At 25.8% G+C, this 17,756-nt stretch overlaps 1 protein-coding gene and 1 long non-coding RNA gene across 4 annotated transcripts in view; one reads left to right on the plus strand and one right to left on the minus strand.

The window, feature by feature from the left end:
- Window positions 1–7,686: 7,686 nt before the first annotated feature.
- LOC136091211 (uncharacterized) overlaps window positions 7,687–17,756 on the minus strand; it is a 42,183-nt gene continuing 32,113 nt past the window's right edge. The window contains exons 3-4 of the long non-coding RNA XR_010643785.1: window positions 8,372–9,044; window positions 7,687–8,055 (exon numbers count right to left, since the gene is read on the minus strand). This is a non-coding gene — a long non-coding RNA (uncharacterized LOC136091211). The remainder of the gene's footprint in view (window positions 8,056–8,371; window positions 9,045–17,756) is intronic.
- Window positions 10,311–17,756, plus strand: part of LOC100211215 (cAMP-dependent protein kinase type II regulatory subunit) — a 40,241-nt gene continuing 32,795 nt past the window's right edge. The window contains exons 1-3 of one of the 3 annotated variants that reach the window (XM_065818289.1): window positions 10,311–10,405; window positions 10,632–10,713; window positions 12,663–12,789. In XM_065818289.1, the coding sequence (XP_065674361.1) occupies window positions 12,672–12,789 (118 nt within the window). In that variant the 5' untranslated portion in view covers window positions 10,311–10,405; window positions 10,632–10,713; window positions 12,663–12,671. Of the gene's footprint in view, window positions 10,406–10,631; window positions 10,714–11,388; window positions 11,421–12,454; window positions 12,576–12,662; window positions 12,790–17,756 lie in introns of those variants that run through there. The other 2 variants (XM_065818291.1, XM_065818290.1) reach the window with 2 other exon arrangements.

Raw genomic sequence — 17,756 nt, forward strand, 5'->3', positions numbered from 1 at the left:
TTGATACCAATAAGCCTGTTATTTAAATTAAAAAAAAACTTTTTTTTTTTAAATTACTAAATTCACTAAGGTTTTAAATTTTTATTCTAATAACTTCGATTTATTTAGATTATTAAAGCTTTATTTAAATAATTAAGGCTTAATTGGAATACTCATGGTTTAGTTTTTATGTATTAAAAGAACCAAGAGTGCCCTTTTCATCAAACGCTCCAGCATAATTTACCTGATCATTGGGTCAGATGAATTCTGAAACAATAGGGATTTTTTGGTCTTATTTACGGTAAATAAAACTTAAAATATTGAAGCCGCAGATATATATATTTTTTCTTTCATTCAGTGATAAAAATAAACAAATACAATGAATCTATTTATAGCTTGATGAATAGTTGCTTCACCAGGCCCCTCTATGTTAACGAAAATAAAAACACTACAGACACTACAGACAAAGCAGCAAACTCTAAAAGTTACTTTGCTTTGCTGTCTTCGAAATTAATTGATGATTGATTGATGGAGCGTTCACTGGTGCATTGGAAAGCACATTCCATGGTACAACAACGCTATTTGTAAAAAAGTTTTTCACAATTTTGTACTAGCTGGCGTTCTATTTTTTTGGTTATGTCCTCTCAAAATATACTTGGCTTTACTGTTTGAAATTATTTGTGGGACGAAAAAACTTTTTTGAGTCGCCCTAGCATTCTATTTTGGTGTAATTCCCGATTTTTTCCACAAATCGGGAATTACACCAGTCGTAAACCAGTACTTATATTCATTGGTGCCTCAACTACCTTAACGAGCACTTTGTACTTATCAAGGTGGTTGAGGCATTATTGTACTATATCGATTGAAAAACTTGATGGGATGACGACAATAACACAATAATTAAGTACGATTTTCAAAGGCTAGCATTAGATCTTTGGGTTCCAAAACATACTTTTTTGTATATATATATATATACATTTGTTTAATATGAGTTTAGCTAATTTTTTTAAGCTATCAAAAGGATTTTAAATTATTTAATTATTATAGGTAAATCTTGTGCATTGCAGAATACCCCCTGATCCGTTCTTTTAAACTGAGAATGAGCTAGATTTTTTTATTATTAGTCTTTGCAGCTGCAAAGCCTAATAATAATTAAAATTGCAAATAAATAAAATTTCAAATGACAAAAAAATAAATTTCATATAAATAAACTTTTATCCAATAAGTTCTTTCTGTTAAATTTTTTTTTTTTTTTGCTCTTTCCTGCGCGCTGAGAGAAGCGCAAAAACATACTGTGATAACAAACCTAGAGACGATAAACAGTGACTATAGACCTAGAGACCATAAACTGTGGCGACAAAGGTAGAGCCGACAAACTGTGTCCACAATACAAAACAAAAAAAGAAAGTACTGCCCGTATGACGGATGTACAACCTTCGACATTTTACCTTCTAGATTTGTTGTAGATATTTATATCTAGATTGGTCCTAACAATAAGAATATCCTCAAAATGAAAATTTAAATTTTCTATTTGTAGAAAATTTTTATAACAAAATTGGATGTCATCTTGATAACAAGTAAAAGTTAAAAAATTGTTTATAAAATCATGAATTATAATAAAAGTTAAAGCTATAAACGAGATACTTACGATATTAAAACAAAAAAAAACAAAATTAAGATGAAATTAAAGATTTTTGTAGCTATCGAAAATTTAATTTGAAAGCAAATATACGATATTGACGCACTAATGTGTTTGAAATTTTACCTTTTTCTTTCAAAACATGTCTTTTTGTTACTTCTTTTTTTTTGCATACTTGTTATTTTTTTTTATTTATGGTATAAATTTGCACATAAATTCGAAGAACCACTTTTAAAACAATTTTTATATTGAGCATTTACCTTTCTTTATTATATTTGATTTAGATAAAAATTATCTTTAAGTATTACGAATCTTTTTTTTTCTTCTGTTTAATATGGTATAAATATTATTTTTACAATGCAATATAGTGAAATAAAAAAGTTTAGTTTTAAAATAATGATTTTAAGTAGTACAATTATTTTTGCATATTAAATATTTTGAAATATTGCTGAAAATTTATTCTTCTGACTTTTTTTTTTATTTTTACTTTTTTGTAAAAATAAAAAAAATAGTCAGAAGAATGTTATGTTTTCTAAGTGTGTCTTTATATAGTAAGGGAGAGTGGGGCACCATGATACATGGGCATCATGAAATATTGTAATTGTGGAGACATCTTAAGAGTTGTGACAATCAATTTCATACAGTGAAACAGTTACTACTTGAGCTATGTTTTGAAAAAAAGTTTATATCATTTGACATCATTAGGTCTGCATGGGGTCGAAATTTTTGTTTTTTTGATAACAAAGTAATTTATTAGTTTTTAAAATTCATAAGTTTTAAGGTACCTTATTCAATGTGTCTACCGGTAACATCATTGAAATAACAAGTTAATATTAAAAATAAAGCGATCGTTTTCAATTAGAAAGTGTGGGATAACTTGATACAGCAATTGAGGGGGCCCTAAAACTGTAGAATAGTACCATTGTGTCCTAAACAAATGTAAAACTATTTCTTTAATATTTATAGTCAATTTTTAAAAGGTTTATGTACATATAATACAAGGAGATCTCGTTCCGATACAAAGCCATTATTTATTGACGCTTAAGAATGATACTTAAAACGATATATTACCTGGTCTTTTGAAATATGATTTGGACCATTTGATGCATTATTTGGGTTATAATTAATAATTTTTCATATTTCAAGTAAAAATCTGCCTTTTCTCTATGTTATATACTTTTTATTTACTTTTTTAATGATGCTCATAGAGTGTATCAAGGTACCCCATGAGTGGGGTACCTTGAAACAAATTTTTAATTTTACTTTAAATAGTCTCACAAGTTTAATTCGTTATATTTTGGTAATTTATAAGTTAAAAAAAAAAAGGCGAATTAAAAAAATTGTTACAAAGCAAAAACCAAAAGTGTGTCATGGTGCCCCACCCTCCCCTACATTTTATTTTGCTCAGAATTTTTTAATTTTACCCCTTGAATCAAAAATTTCACAAAACTGTATCGTTTAATACTATCTTCATAAAAGTTTACGTAGTTGTGGTTTTTTTCACTAATATCTGGTCAAGTTAAATAATTAGGCTCTTGCCAAGAGAATAATGTGGTACCCTTTCGCTTAACTTCCATCGTTTTTCAAACAAATGTATGAAAATGAATGCAAATGTATGCAATTGTATAGGAAGTTTTTCATCACTTGCATTAAATCGTAAGGCAAAGGTCTGGCATGTCTCACTTGAATTTTGCTCGAATGCCAGGTGGGTATTGTCGTTGTTAATCGTTAATAATTTTTCGAAACGAGGTTTATCTTCCAGAATTTTACCTCCAAAAGGAACATATCATAAAAAGCAGCATATCATAGAACAAGCATCAGCACTAAGTTTCAAATTATAAAGTATACAAGCACGAATTATTGCGACACGGCCATACTCTACTAAAAAATTTAAGCCTTAATTCGAAATAGTCAAACTTATTTAATACACTAAATGATACTAGTTGATATAAGATTTAACTTTATAACAAAATATTCCCACCACAATATCCTGTTTACTGAATATAATTTACAGAAGTAGACAATAAATAAAAACCGCACAAATTTTATTGGTTGCCGGATATATAAAAACCCATTCATCTTTTACTACCACTATAGTTCCACAATTAAAAAATTTATTAAAAAGATATTGGATTTATACTTAGAATTATTCTAAAAATGTTAATGTATACAAAAAAAAAATAGTTATTTACAACAAACTGGCACTGTTTTGGTATTACAAACTGGTACTGTTTTGGTATTACAAACTGGCACTGTTTTGGTATTACAAACTGGTACTGTTTTGGTATTACAAACTGGCACTGTTTTGGTATTACAAACTGGCACTGTTTTGGTATTACAAACTGGCACTGTTTATAAACTATATGGTAAATTTGTTGCTAGGCTGCTGCAATCAATTGCAAATTTTGAAACTTTAATTGAATAGCTGGATTTTTTATAATATTGAAGACTAGATATAAGCAAGTTTACTTTAAATTGACTTTGGAACTAATGCAATACAACGTATAGCATCAGATCTAGATGTTGTTGGTATTGCGGCTGAGATGGGGTAGTTTTTAGTGCTGGTGGTGACAGTGGTTAAAGCTGCGGCTGAGATGGCGTAGTTTTTAGTGCTGGTGGTGATAGTGATAGCGATGGTGATATTAGTGTTTAGATTTTGTTAGTTGAGATTAAAAAAGCTCAGTCTAGAATGATGATGTTTCAAACGTTTTAACACTTTGCAATTTTGTCTGATTAACTTGATGTTAACTGATCAACTGGTGTCTAGTAAAAAAAAAACTGGTATTTTAAAAACCAGCAACTATGTGCGTTTTTGCAAGAGTTGTAATGTTTTGCATGCTGTTAACTAAAGCATTCTTTTAATAAAATGTTAAACTTTGTATCTGGATAAAACTGTTAAAGTAATTTGCGCTAAACTCTTCTGACATGGCGATAAACACCGACATTTCGTGACAAATAAGCTCGTAAGCAAATTAAACGTTTTCGATTCAAATAAGTTCAAAGAATTTTTCTTATTTGTATATGTAACTTTAAAATTTGAATATATAGAGCATTGCATAACCGTAGGTTAACCTTCATGTTATTGTGATTAAATTACTTCATTAACTTTTATTAAAAATAACTTTGAAAGACTCATTTAAACTATTTTGCATTTTATATAAACTTTTTCGAAACATTTTGCTTTCTTCTCTCATTTTTAATTTTTAATTTTAGTTAAAAAGTATTTACATAAAAAACAAGGGACTTGGTGATAAGACAAACCTGTCTTCTTCACGTCCTTGCCATCTTTATATATATTTTATATCACGGAACTTCTAAATATTTGTACGGCTAAATAAATGAAAAAAAAAGAAAAAAAAAAGTTTGGCCGGATAGGAAACACGTGTCAGGTTCGTCTACGACTAAAATATGAAAATATTTCGACAACATTGATTAATCGTTAATTATTTGATTAATTTCTTTAATCAAATAATTAACCTTTTAACAGATAACATTTTACTGGTTATAGCAAATTTAGTTTTGAAAATAAGTTCTTGACCGGCGTAAAAAGTTATACAAAGATACGTTTTGAGTTCATTAATAGCAAGTTTGACTTCTGAGAGTTTAATGCCCATTTTTTTAAAGAAAAATATTTTATGCGGTCAAAAATGTACTAATTTATCGACACAATATATATATGTATATATATATATATATATATATATATATATATATATATATATATATATATATATATATATATATATATATATATATATATATATTAAATTAAAATTTAGTTATTTAAAAAAAGATTTTTGTCAATTATAGAGATTTTTTGGTGATGTTTAGATGACTAATAGATAGATTATCGATTATCTATCGATGAGATGATTGATAGTTAGTGATGTTTAAATGATCGACAGTTGGTGATGTTCAGGTAATTGAACCTGTCATTTCAAAAAGGAACAAGCCCATTTACTAAAACTTTCCAAAATCAACAAAAATATGATTTTTATTAAAATAATGTCTAGGCTGCTAAAGAAATTAAACATAGAAGTAGATAAATAAAGAACGTATATAACTTATGTATTTTTTATTTTTTATAGAAAAAACACAAATCATACAGAAATTTTTAATTCAAACTCATAAACTAACTGTTAAAAGTTTTGGACTTATGTCCTTTTCGAAATGACGGGTTCAATTGATAGTTGGTGATGTTGAGATGATCGATATTTTTTATTAGTAATCAGGATAAATAAATAATGTTAAAACTATTTTATTATACTTTATATTCTAACAACTTTTTTTTTATATGACATTTTTGTGAATTTAATACTTATTATTTATTCTATAAAATCCACAAAAAAGTTATTATTATTAAGATAAAAAATATTTATTAATTAAAAGATAAGGAAATGACTTTTTCGATTAATCGACAAATATATTTATCATCTGAGTTTTTTAAAAACTTGCCTCTTTCAAATTTAATTATTGAAATGTGCAGTATAAAAATGCTCTATTAAAATTTTATGCGCAATTTGCAAATAAAATTTCAATATTGCATTTTTTGAAATCAATACTATATATTGTGTCGTATTCAAAGCATAAATAAGCCTTGATATTACCGACATCATTTAAAAGTGGTTGTTAAAAAAAAATAAAAGAAGTAAATATAGGTATTTAATCGCATTCATATCGTATGCGATTAAATGCCTTATTAAATAAATTTAAGCAAGTGCGGCAAGCTTTGATACCGTTGCCGCTTTATTAGCTTAATTTTACATAGTTGAGCCGTTTGATTTTTTTCAAAAAAAGCGTCTTTGCCTAAATAACATCAATAAAACAACTGAAAGGACAACGCGTTTAATGAAATAAAATAGATGCTGTTATTATATCAACAATCATTGATGCACCGTGCTCATTTTAAAACAATTTTCAAAATGATTTTAACAAGTAAAACGGTATTTTCTCGTTAAAAATGTTGTAACCCAGTTATCACATGTTTTTTTTGTTTTGTTTTTAATAAACTTTTGAAAACGCCAATACGTGGTTTAGTATAATATTATTGCTTGTCGCCATACTATGAATTAATTATAAATCAAAATTTCCAAGATTCATGTTGTATAAATAATTAAATAGATTTTGATTATAAGATATTTTACAATAATGTTTGTTTTGTAAACTCGCTATTCTTTTGAGTGTTTTTTGTTTATAATTAAGAGTTTTTATCAAGAGCGTGGGTGTCTTATCATCATGGGCGTAAATATGTCTTTGGGTGGTCAAGATAACATGCAGAAGTAGCGTGAACATCAAATTTTAGTATGTTCATTGTAATGTGGAATAAGTATTAGAACAAAGAAAATTTCAAAATTTAGACCCTAGTTCAGTTGATAAGAAAATATGTAATAACCAAAAGTAGTTTTTTAAAAGCTTTAACTAGATAAATTTTTATCAACAAAGTAATTTTTTTTTTTTAATTTTAAGGATATTTTAGCGTTTAAGAGTTACACTTTTGTCAAGTTAACGTCACCTCAAATTTGGATTGCAAATCGTAAAAGGTTATAAAACTTTTAAATGTATATTTTAATCAAGTTTAAAACTTATGAATAAATTTCAATCTACTTTAGTCTTTAAAAACATATACCCAGCAAGCACACAACGTTGAAACAACGTTGAAATAACGTTGATCAACGCCGATCAACGTTATTTCAACGTTGTTTCAACGTTGTGTGCTTGCTGGGTATTTTTAATCTTTAACCTTTCTCAAACGCGTTGGGTTGGGGAAGTATGATTTTTTGGGCGTTCCCAGACCAGACATGATTTTTTTTTTAAACAGTTTTTTAAAAAACTGTTTTCCGCATTAGCATAACATACAAAAGTTTGTTATTCATACCATTCTTATATAATATTGCAACCACAAAATAAACAGATTTACACCCATGGTTAAGAACAAAAAATATTGCTTAATGGATATACTATAAGAATATAGGGTATAGATTTTTTTTTATATAAAACATTATTATAGCAACATTTAATTTCAAATATCCAAATAAATTTAGAAAATTTTGATATTAAATATATTCAAACGCTCCTATTGAAAATATATATGAAATTATAGCATATAGCAATTAAAAATTACAAACCAACTTAATCTGAGTCATGGCTAATGGTTCATGTGCCATGGCCATGGCTAATAGTATCCACAAATTTTGGAGCTTGATTGAATGTAACTAATCAAATTCAAAGACGTAAATTTGAAATATGCAAACAAATTTTGAAAAGGTTGAACATATTTTGTTATTGAACATATTTTAGCAAACTTAAAGACAGTGGATGCTTTCTCTTTAAATTCGTTTGTTTACAATAAAGCTGTTTCACACAATGATGAATTCGCACCAAAATAACTTTTTCTTTTAACCCCAAGATGCTGTGCCAACAAACTCCTGGAATATACCCTGAAATTTCATAAAAAATACTAATAAGGGCTTTCTGAAGCTACGTTGCTGCTACGTTGTTTAGCGGCTAACCTTTATAGCAAATAACTATTAAAAGTTACAATTTGCTAATTAATGATTATTTTTTATTTTTTTTATTCTATTACAAACAAGAATTTATTTTTGAGAGAAATCATCATAAAGTATTTAGTTATAAGAGGAAATATCATAGAATATTTTCTTGCTAGGAGATATATTATAATGTATTTGCTTGCTAGAAGTAATATCATAGAGTATTTAGAATAACGTCATATAATATTTTAGTAAATTTACTTACAAATGTACATTATTTATTAAACCTTTAAAAAACAAAGCTGATTTAAAAAATTAGTAACAAAATGTTACGATATGTTTTATATCAAATCTCTATAAATGTTTTCTTAATTAAATTAAGAATGGAATGATAATATATTCAAAGCGTTATTCGTGTTTATTTTAATTTATTCCAGAAATTTTGTATTGGACGTTTAATATGAATTTTTTTCTTTTTGTAATCACGTGATCTACGGATTAACTTTCAAAGTCAAGCCGATATTCGGCAAGCTATATTTTATTTGCATATCCTTATTATTTTTACTTAATGTCTTAAAAAATTACTTAAATTAAAATAACGATGTCTTTAATGTTTCACTAACTACGGTACGTCCGTAACTACTTGTTTTTTAATCATATTTTTAACACTAGTTTTTATAAATTTTGTTAAAGCCGACCTCAAGCAGACTCCTAACCGTCCGGTATTGTCACAGAGAATCGCGGAAAAGAACTTAACTAAAAAGTTCACACTCCAATCCTTTTACAGGTTTCACAATAATGGTAAATACAATAGTCTTCTCAATTCTGAAGCAAGCTCTAAACACTGCGTCGCGATTACTTTTATCATCATAATCGTCATCATCATCATCATTATCATCATTACTTTATATACACACCTTGAAAAAGCAAGCGGGACACTAAAAAAAAAAAAATTATTCAAACTATGAAATTAAAATATTAGCTATTATTTTTAAAAGTTGTAAAGTTATAAAAGTTGATAATGATGTAACCAAGGAGATGAGCTTTGTACCTCCATCGCCATCAAGTATTAACGCTACATGCGTGGGTTTGTTAGGGATAGGGTTAGGAGGGGCCGATGGTGGCCCAAACCACCGCTTAGGCCTACTTAGTGCCTGTGCCAAGTTTGGTATTGATTGGTCCATAGGTGTTTACGCCTATAGCTAACATCAAACATTCAAACATTGCTTTTTATATATAGAGAGATTTATATATATATCTATATATATTTCTATATATATTTCTTTTATATATATATATATATATATATATATATATATATATATATATATATATATATATATATATATATATATATATATATATATATATATATATACACACGTTATCTATATGGGTTGTCCATAAATTATGTCACGAAACTTTTGTTCGTTTTTGACCCCCCCCCCCTCCTCCACCTTTTTATATATATATATATATATATATATATATATATATATATATATATATATATATATATACATATATATATATATATATATATATATATATATATATATATATATGTATATAAAACATTTTCCAATGGACCAAATTGTGAAAATAAGCCATTCTCGAATTCCCTTGAAAACACACACAAAATTTCATCAAAATTGGTCTAGTCGTTTAGGAGGAGTTCAGTCACATACACACGAACACAAGAAATATATATACATAAAGATTACATATTATGTAAATCATTTTTATAATACATTATATATTATATAATAATGTGTTATGTAAATAATAAACATTTATCTTCATTTTAAATAAATTTTTCTGGGAAAGAGACTAGTGACAATGACTAGTGGAGTAAAAATTTATACTACTGACCTCTTTACATACCACTGACCCCTTTACATACCACCTACACCAATTCCCCGTTTCTTTTTTTTAAGTCTATACTATTTTCACAAACAAGGCTTAGTGATAAACTCTTATAAATAATGAAATTTAATTAACCAATCAAATTTAAATGAAATTATAAATTAAGTAATTAAAGTGTCTAAAACCAACTTAAATGTAAATATTAAAATTCAGTTATTCTATGGAAACTGCAACAATATCAATTCAATTCTGAATAACGTTGCAAAACTTTTTTAAAATTCCATTGATAAATTGTTTCTTTTTTTCTTTCTGTAAATTATTTATCAGTTTAAAATGATTAACTGTTTAGAATTTAACAGAGAAAAGCTTAGAATTAGGGAGTCCATTTTATGCGATTAACGCTATAGTTTTTAACGCTAAGTAAAATTACGAGGTAGGTTAAATATATTATTTATATGTAGTGATTTTCTTGAAGGATTTATTTAAAGATGATATTCTTTCAAGATAATCACTTATTAGTGATTATCTTGAAGGAATATTATTTTTGCATATATTTTAGAAGAAGTATTATTTTAGATTATATGTTTTAATATTATAATTTGTAAGAATAATTAACTAATTAAGATTTTTGTGTTTTTATTGTTTCTTTTAATTCTTAGGTTCCTCTATCTTTGTATTCTTGCTTTTGGAAACCCAAAAGAGTTGTTCACGAGTTTTAACTCCAGAAACCGTTTGTTGAGGGTAAACATTCTTAAAATGCTGATAGAAAATGAATATTAAAAAATAATATAAAATCGATTTGGTTCTGCATACCTTTTAGCTATGCTTTTCAAACAACTCAAAAATTTTAAATTATTTTATTTTAAAGTTTTTCTAAACTTATGACGTAAAGATTTTCTTAACTCATCGTTTTTGTAACGTTTTTTTTTTTTTAATGTCAAACCTTTTACAAAACAATGACAATTATTATGGATTAAATGCTAAGCTTAAAATAAACCAACAAAATTTGTCATCAAATTACTGAAACAAGCGACAAGCATCGTTGAATACTTCAACTGACAATTACTTCTTTATCTCACAGATGTGATAAATCAACATTAAACCAATATCACTTAAAGCCTTTCTAATGGCTTTTAAAAAATGACGTTCTGTTTATTAAAAGCCTAGCTTTTTTGCACTTGACTTCATTTCAAACAAAGTTTGTTTAGTTGTATTTTTTATTTTTTATTTTTTTTAAACAAAGATAAAAAATTATTACAAAACATTTTGAAGGTAGATTTTTTTCATGTCGTCAGTTTGTATTGGAAGGACGTTATTTAATTTAGATGTTTTTTTTGGACGTTGTTTTGAAATTAATACGAAGGTCACTGAAATTGTTCTAGAAAGTTATTGAAAAATATTCGTTTTTTTTTCTGAGGGAATTTAGATATATATGTATAATTCTACCAGTAAGTTATCTATTTTTACCTTTGAAAAGATTATAGTTTATTATTTACTAACCAGGGGGAAAAAAGGTTCTTGAGAGATTTTGACAACTTCACTAGTTCACTGATTACATAAAAAGAGTTTACTGGATTTAAGTTAACCAAATAACTAAAATGAAATATTTGATAAAGTAAAAGCAATTAATAATAACTATCAATATTAATAATACCTAGTATAAATAATAATAGACACGATTTTCTTTCGACATTTAAGACTTTCTAATGAATTTCTTTTCGTACAAAGTTTCTAACAAGTGTAACTAAAGAACAATTTTCGGTTAGTTTTATTTTTTAATTTTAGCGTATAAGTTTTTGGGAAATAAAGCAAAAGAAAGTTGAAAGCAAAAGCACAATGAAAATTTTTGTAAAATTTGATTTAAGCTTTCAACTTTTATGCTGAATAAGAAACGCAAAAGTCTGAAAAGTTTTTAAAATGCATAGTAAAAACAAAAAAAAAATACGAAAAATTATAAATTTCACATTTAGATTGCAGCAATCTTATATAACTTGCCCGAAACCAACACATAATTTGTACGCTTATTTTCGCGAGCTTCTTTGTATCACTTGATGTTTTCCTATTCTTTTGCTCTTTGCTTTTGCGTCTACTGATGTTTTATATATGTAACAGACACAACAATAGAAAAACAAAAAAAATGATCAAATATGTATTTAATTGTTTTATTTTAAATCGATTTTTATAATATATATTTTATTAATATATTTTTATCTACTATTACGTCAGATGACTGTGTGTTTAAGGTTGGCTATATGTTAATTTATGAATAAAATTTTATAAAGCTGCCCTTTCGAAGTATTGTTGTATATATATATATATATATATATATATATATATATATATATATATATATATATATATATATATATATATATATATATATATATATATATATATATATTATACATAGCCTTTTATTATGGCTAGCTTTTAATTCTTTTAATGAACTAATTATTGAAATAAATACATTCAATAACTTTTTAATAATAAAACAGTAGATAACTTTTAATCGAAAGAAAAGATCTATAATCAAAGAAAACGTTAGATTTTTGACCAACTAACCAGGATAAGGCGACGACCATGAAAAGAAGTTGTAACCCTAAGTAAAATAAATTTAATTAATTTCTAATTAATTTAACATTAACTATCTATTTTTATTTATTTTATAATATATATTGATAAAATATAAGGTGAAAACAATGCCTCGTCCGATAATAACACAAATAACTCAATCAAAAAGAAAACCAGCTACACTGCAAGTTATTCGCTCTACTACAAATGGTTTCTCTGATCAAGATTCGGACACTGATGAACCAGGTATAAAATAGTTTAAAATATTTTTTTAACAAGTTTTTAATAAGTTGGCAGATGTTATTGAATTTTTTTACTAAGTAGTTTATTAAAACTATTTTTTTTTTATTTTTAAAAATACTTAGTTGTTATTATATATATATATATATATATATATATATATATATATATATATATATATATATATATATATATATATATATATATATATTTGGTTTTTTGAGATTGTTTCAACAAAAAGTCTTATAGAGTTTTGTTTGTTATATCTTATCATTTTTATTTGACAGATTAAGTTGTAAAAGAAAAAAGTAGATTTAAGTCTATTTGTGAGAATAAGTGTATTATATTATTTGTAATACCGTCTTGGTGTTAAGTATATATATTAGTCTTAAAAGGTTTCTTGTCATTTTTAGTTATCTGGGTTTTCAAGCAAAATTTGCAAGTTTTATCAGTCCCGTATTAGTCATTTGGTTCAAACAGTTGTGTGAAAACAGCTTACATTTAAAAAACTTTTTTTTAAAGTGATCTGTAAACGATTTATTAGCGTTTAAAATAAAAAATAAAAATTTGTTCGCTATTCCAGCCGGTACAAATTCCAGCTGGTGCAAATCTAGCTTACGAATTTCTAACAACCAAGTGTTAGTGTTTACAGTTTACAATAACGTATTTAAGGTGGTACACCGCCAATTACTTCGTAGTTAAGGTGGCACACCCTCGTTCAAAAAATTTTCTTTAAAATAATCAAAACTAAATTAAAAAAACGATGACACAAGGTGAAGCAAGTATGTTGATATTATATTAAATAAGGAATTCTAACTTTTGAAAGCGTTATTCCATAGACATTACGCTAAAGTGGGTATATTTTAAAACAAGATATTGCTATTTCTATAAATCTTTTAGTTTTGAAATATTTACTTTATGTTCGTAACAGATATGAAGAGGTCATGAGCCAGAATCATCAATCATCAGAATCATGCATTGAAATCATGCGTAGAATCATGCATTAAAATCATGCATAGAATCATGCATTGAAATGCGTAGAACATTTTAAAAGTAATTTTTCATAAATTTATAAAATTATTTAACAAAAAAGGCAAGAAAAAAAAGGTATTAGACATACTTTGACACCATATATATTTGTAGTTCTGGTTAATTACTTAAGTTAAACAATAAAAAAAGCACCCTGAAAATTTCAAGTATTTCAAATATGGTCCCAATAAAATATCATGTTTTAAAATTTTCTTGTTTACAAAAAATGACGTTATCAGAAAAACTCAAAAAACAAACTAAAAGTTCGTTAAATTACAAAAAGAAGCACGAGCTAATTAAATGCCCCTAAATATAAAGTACATAATAAACAAGAAGCTGTAGTATATACAGGATATTGTTGTTTAGAAGCTCGAAAAAGTTTAAATTTTCTTTTTAGATTATGCGTTGCTATGGTGTTGCTAAGGACTTCAAAAACCTGTTATGGTCAAAAAACACATTTTTATATACTTATAATTCTTTTTCTTTTTTTTAAATCCTAAATATGTTCTATAAATTAAAAACATCAACATTGAAAAAATTAATTTTTTCTAAAAAAAAATTAAAACCAATGGGTATGTACCAGCTTAAAATAGGATTACCAATTGTCTAATTTTGACGAGAAAAGTTTTAACCTTCAAATTTTTTCTTTTAATTATCTCATTTAAAAATGTTATAACAATAAACAATAGCATTACCAAAACATTTAATTTAATTAATTTTCAATGTTTTTTAAGCAAGATATCAAACATTGCAAAAAGTATGAAAACTGTAAATGCTAACGTAAGCTCCGCCTCTCTCTTTACCAACGCTAAAAATAAAATCTAATAAAATGTAAATTAAAAACCTTTAATTATTCCTTATATATTTAACTGTTTACATAAATGAAATAGCAATAAACAGAAAATCTACTACTAATATTACTACCGGTTACGTTGTAACTTATTGTAAACTTTAGATTTTTTTAAATTTATTAAATCACAGAAAATGTTTCAACAGCAAATAACGATTCCTAATCATATTACTAAGTTTATAATAACCAGTCATATTTATAATTATAATACTTTTTACAATTTGGTTTTCTTTTGAAATATTATTTCCATTGAAACTATAGTGCTATAACAATATTGTTTTAATGCCAATGATCATTCCTGCATAAGACAGCGGGCAACAAAGTGACATCATTGGACTCACGTATGTTTACTGGTTTATTACTACTATTACAAAACGTTGTTTTTTTCTCAATATCTAGTTTATATATAAATTGAATATTAAGAAAAAAAGAAAGAAAGTATTTTTGGTCATTGTTTAAGTAAGTTAATTTTTGCTTTATTCAAAAAAAAGTAAAAAAAAAAAAGCTTTAAAAAAAACTTTATTTAAATAAAAGGCTTCGGAAATATGTTGTAAAAACAAATAAATATAGAGTAAAAGTTTTTTTATCAGAACGTGAAAAAGATTATTTTGTTAGTTTGAAATTTTAACAAAATGACTTGTTTTGAATGTTTTAAAAACCCGATTCAAAAATAAAAAGTTTTGATTCTGAATACGATATTAGTGTTTTTATTTAATAATATTGTAAAATAGAAAGTTGTTTGATAAAAACTAAAAAAAATAATATTTCGTTGGTTAATGTTTAACAATAAAGCAATCTTTATTGTTGACTATTAAAAGATAAATAAATAATAATTAGTTGATAAAAAGATAATAAAAAAAATTAAATAATAACAAACAATAATTATTATTGTTTGTTATTATTTAAGTTTTTTTATTATCTTTTTATCAACTAATTATTATTTATTTATCTTATAATAGTCGAAAAAACAATAAAGATTGTTTTAATGTTAATCATTAACCAACGAAATATTATTTTTTTTAGTTTTTATCAAATAACTTTCTGTTTTTATCAAATAACTGATAATTATTATCAATGTGTTTACTTCCTCAATTACTTCTGCAGCCGTATTCACATTCACTCTCCGTTAAGCTTAACGGAGCTTTGTCTAAAATTTCATTACAATATTTCTAAGTAAAGAAACGACGAAAATTTCTATAAATTCGTTTAAATAAAACTAATACAAAATAAAACATTTATGTTTAAAAAATTATATTTTTAAAGAATTTTTCTATTAATGTAGTTAATAATAAGTTTTTGAATAACGCTCCGTTAAGTTTAACGGAGAGATGAGAATACGGCCCCTGGTAAATAACTAAACAAATGATTTTGTTTACTTACTTTATAAACTTAGTTCAACTTCTATAAATGAACCCCCGGTTTCTCTTTGATAATTTACAAATAATAATCTTATTCGTGTAAATTAATCTATGTATCAATAAATCTTCAGTATCAATAAAATACTAAACAACGACTACAGCAAAATAAATATCGAAAAATACTTTGAAACATCATCGAGTGAAAGGAATATTATCAAGAAAATATGCATTTAAGTTAAATTTATTGAAGTTGACATTGATTGACAGAAATTAAATTAAAAATGCAGAACAACTTGGAAGCGGAAGGCCAATAGTTTTATTAGTTAAAACTGAGAAGTTTATTTATTCGATTCAATATTACAGCGGTTGACTTCAAAATTCGACACAAACCGAAATTTTTTTAACTGTTCAACACTATTTAAAAAGCACAAACAAGAGCATTTTTTCAAAAATGGAAAACCTTGACTACAGCGGTGGCATGATTTTAAAGAGAGATGTAAGCATGATGGATCATTACGCAAAGCAGATAGCATCGCATTAAAAAGTGCGTCATCTTGCACTTTAGATGAAATTAGCTATTTTAATAACTGCATGAAACCGATAAAACCGAAATCGGTCACTTAAAAGTTTTACCTACTTGAAACTGCAAAAGTTTGTTTTTAGTGGTAATTAAGGATAAGTTTAAATTTATGCCAATATAGTGCAAAGCGCGCTCTCAAACTTGCAGAAAACAATGAATTTTTTTTTTTTTTTACCTTAAACAGCTGCGTCAGTCCATCAAGTTTTACTTACCGTCTTTCATCGTTTTTAAAGCAAAAAGATATTTAAATTATTCATACCACAATGATGGTCCAAATAACACAGTATATATAAAACGAGATTTTTGACTGATTGGAGAAATTGCAATTTACTGAATGATTAGAATGGCTATTTATTCCCACAATTAAAGCAACTGATGAAAAACATATTCTTGTATTAGATGGTCAAAGCACTTATGTGTTATTGAAATGTATAAAGGAAACAGCATTCAAGCGGTCTGCCTCATTGCATAATGAGGAAGAACAATATACAATTGGTCTTTATTGCGCATTCAAGTCGTAAAAAAGATAACTAAAAAAGAGTATTAAAAACATAATATGAAATATCGAAGTGCAAAAATATTAATGAAATTTTTCAAGTTTAATAATAGTTTTATATTAAAATGGCTTCGTGCACACGAATGCTTTGTAGACACGAATTCTTCGTAAACACGTAGTCAGTGTATTTGAAAAAACAGAACATATCAAAATGGACAATAATGGAAACACTGCATAAAACTCATTTTCAATTTTATCAATATCCACAACACCAATGTCAAGTATTTTAGTTGAATTGTATTTACTACTGAAATTGGTTTTCTGCAATGAATAAATATGCAACGAAAACATTTCTTCAACAAATTAAAACCTCTGATAAACATTTCAAAAATTTATATATATATATTATATATATACATATATATATATATATATATATATATATATATATATATATATATATATATATATATATATATATATATATATATATATATATATATATATATATATATATATATATATATATATATATATATATATATATATAAAATAAAAACAACAAAATGTAAAATAGACTACTCAGACCATGCAAACATACCATGTAGGCAACGACGGATTCGAGAAGTGAGGGATGGGGGGATGGGATCTGCACCTCCA

The sequence above is a fragment of the Hydra vulgaris genome, chromosome 14 (assembly GCF_038396675.1).
Source record: "Hydra vulgaris chromosome 14, alternate assembly HydraT2T_AEP".
In the NCBI taxonomy this organism is placed as follows: domain Eukaryota; kingdom Metazoa; phylum Cnidaria; class Hydrozoa; order Anthoathecata; family Hydridae; genus Hydra; species Hydra vulgaris.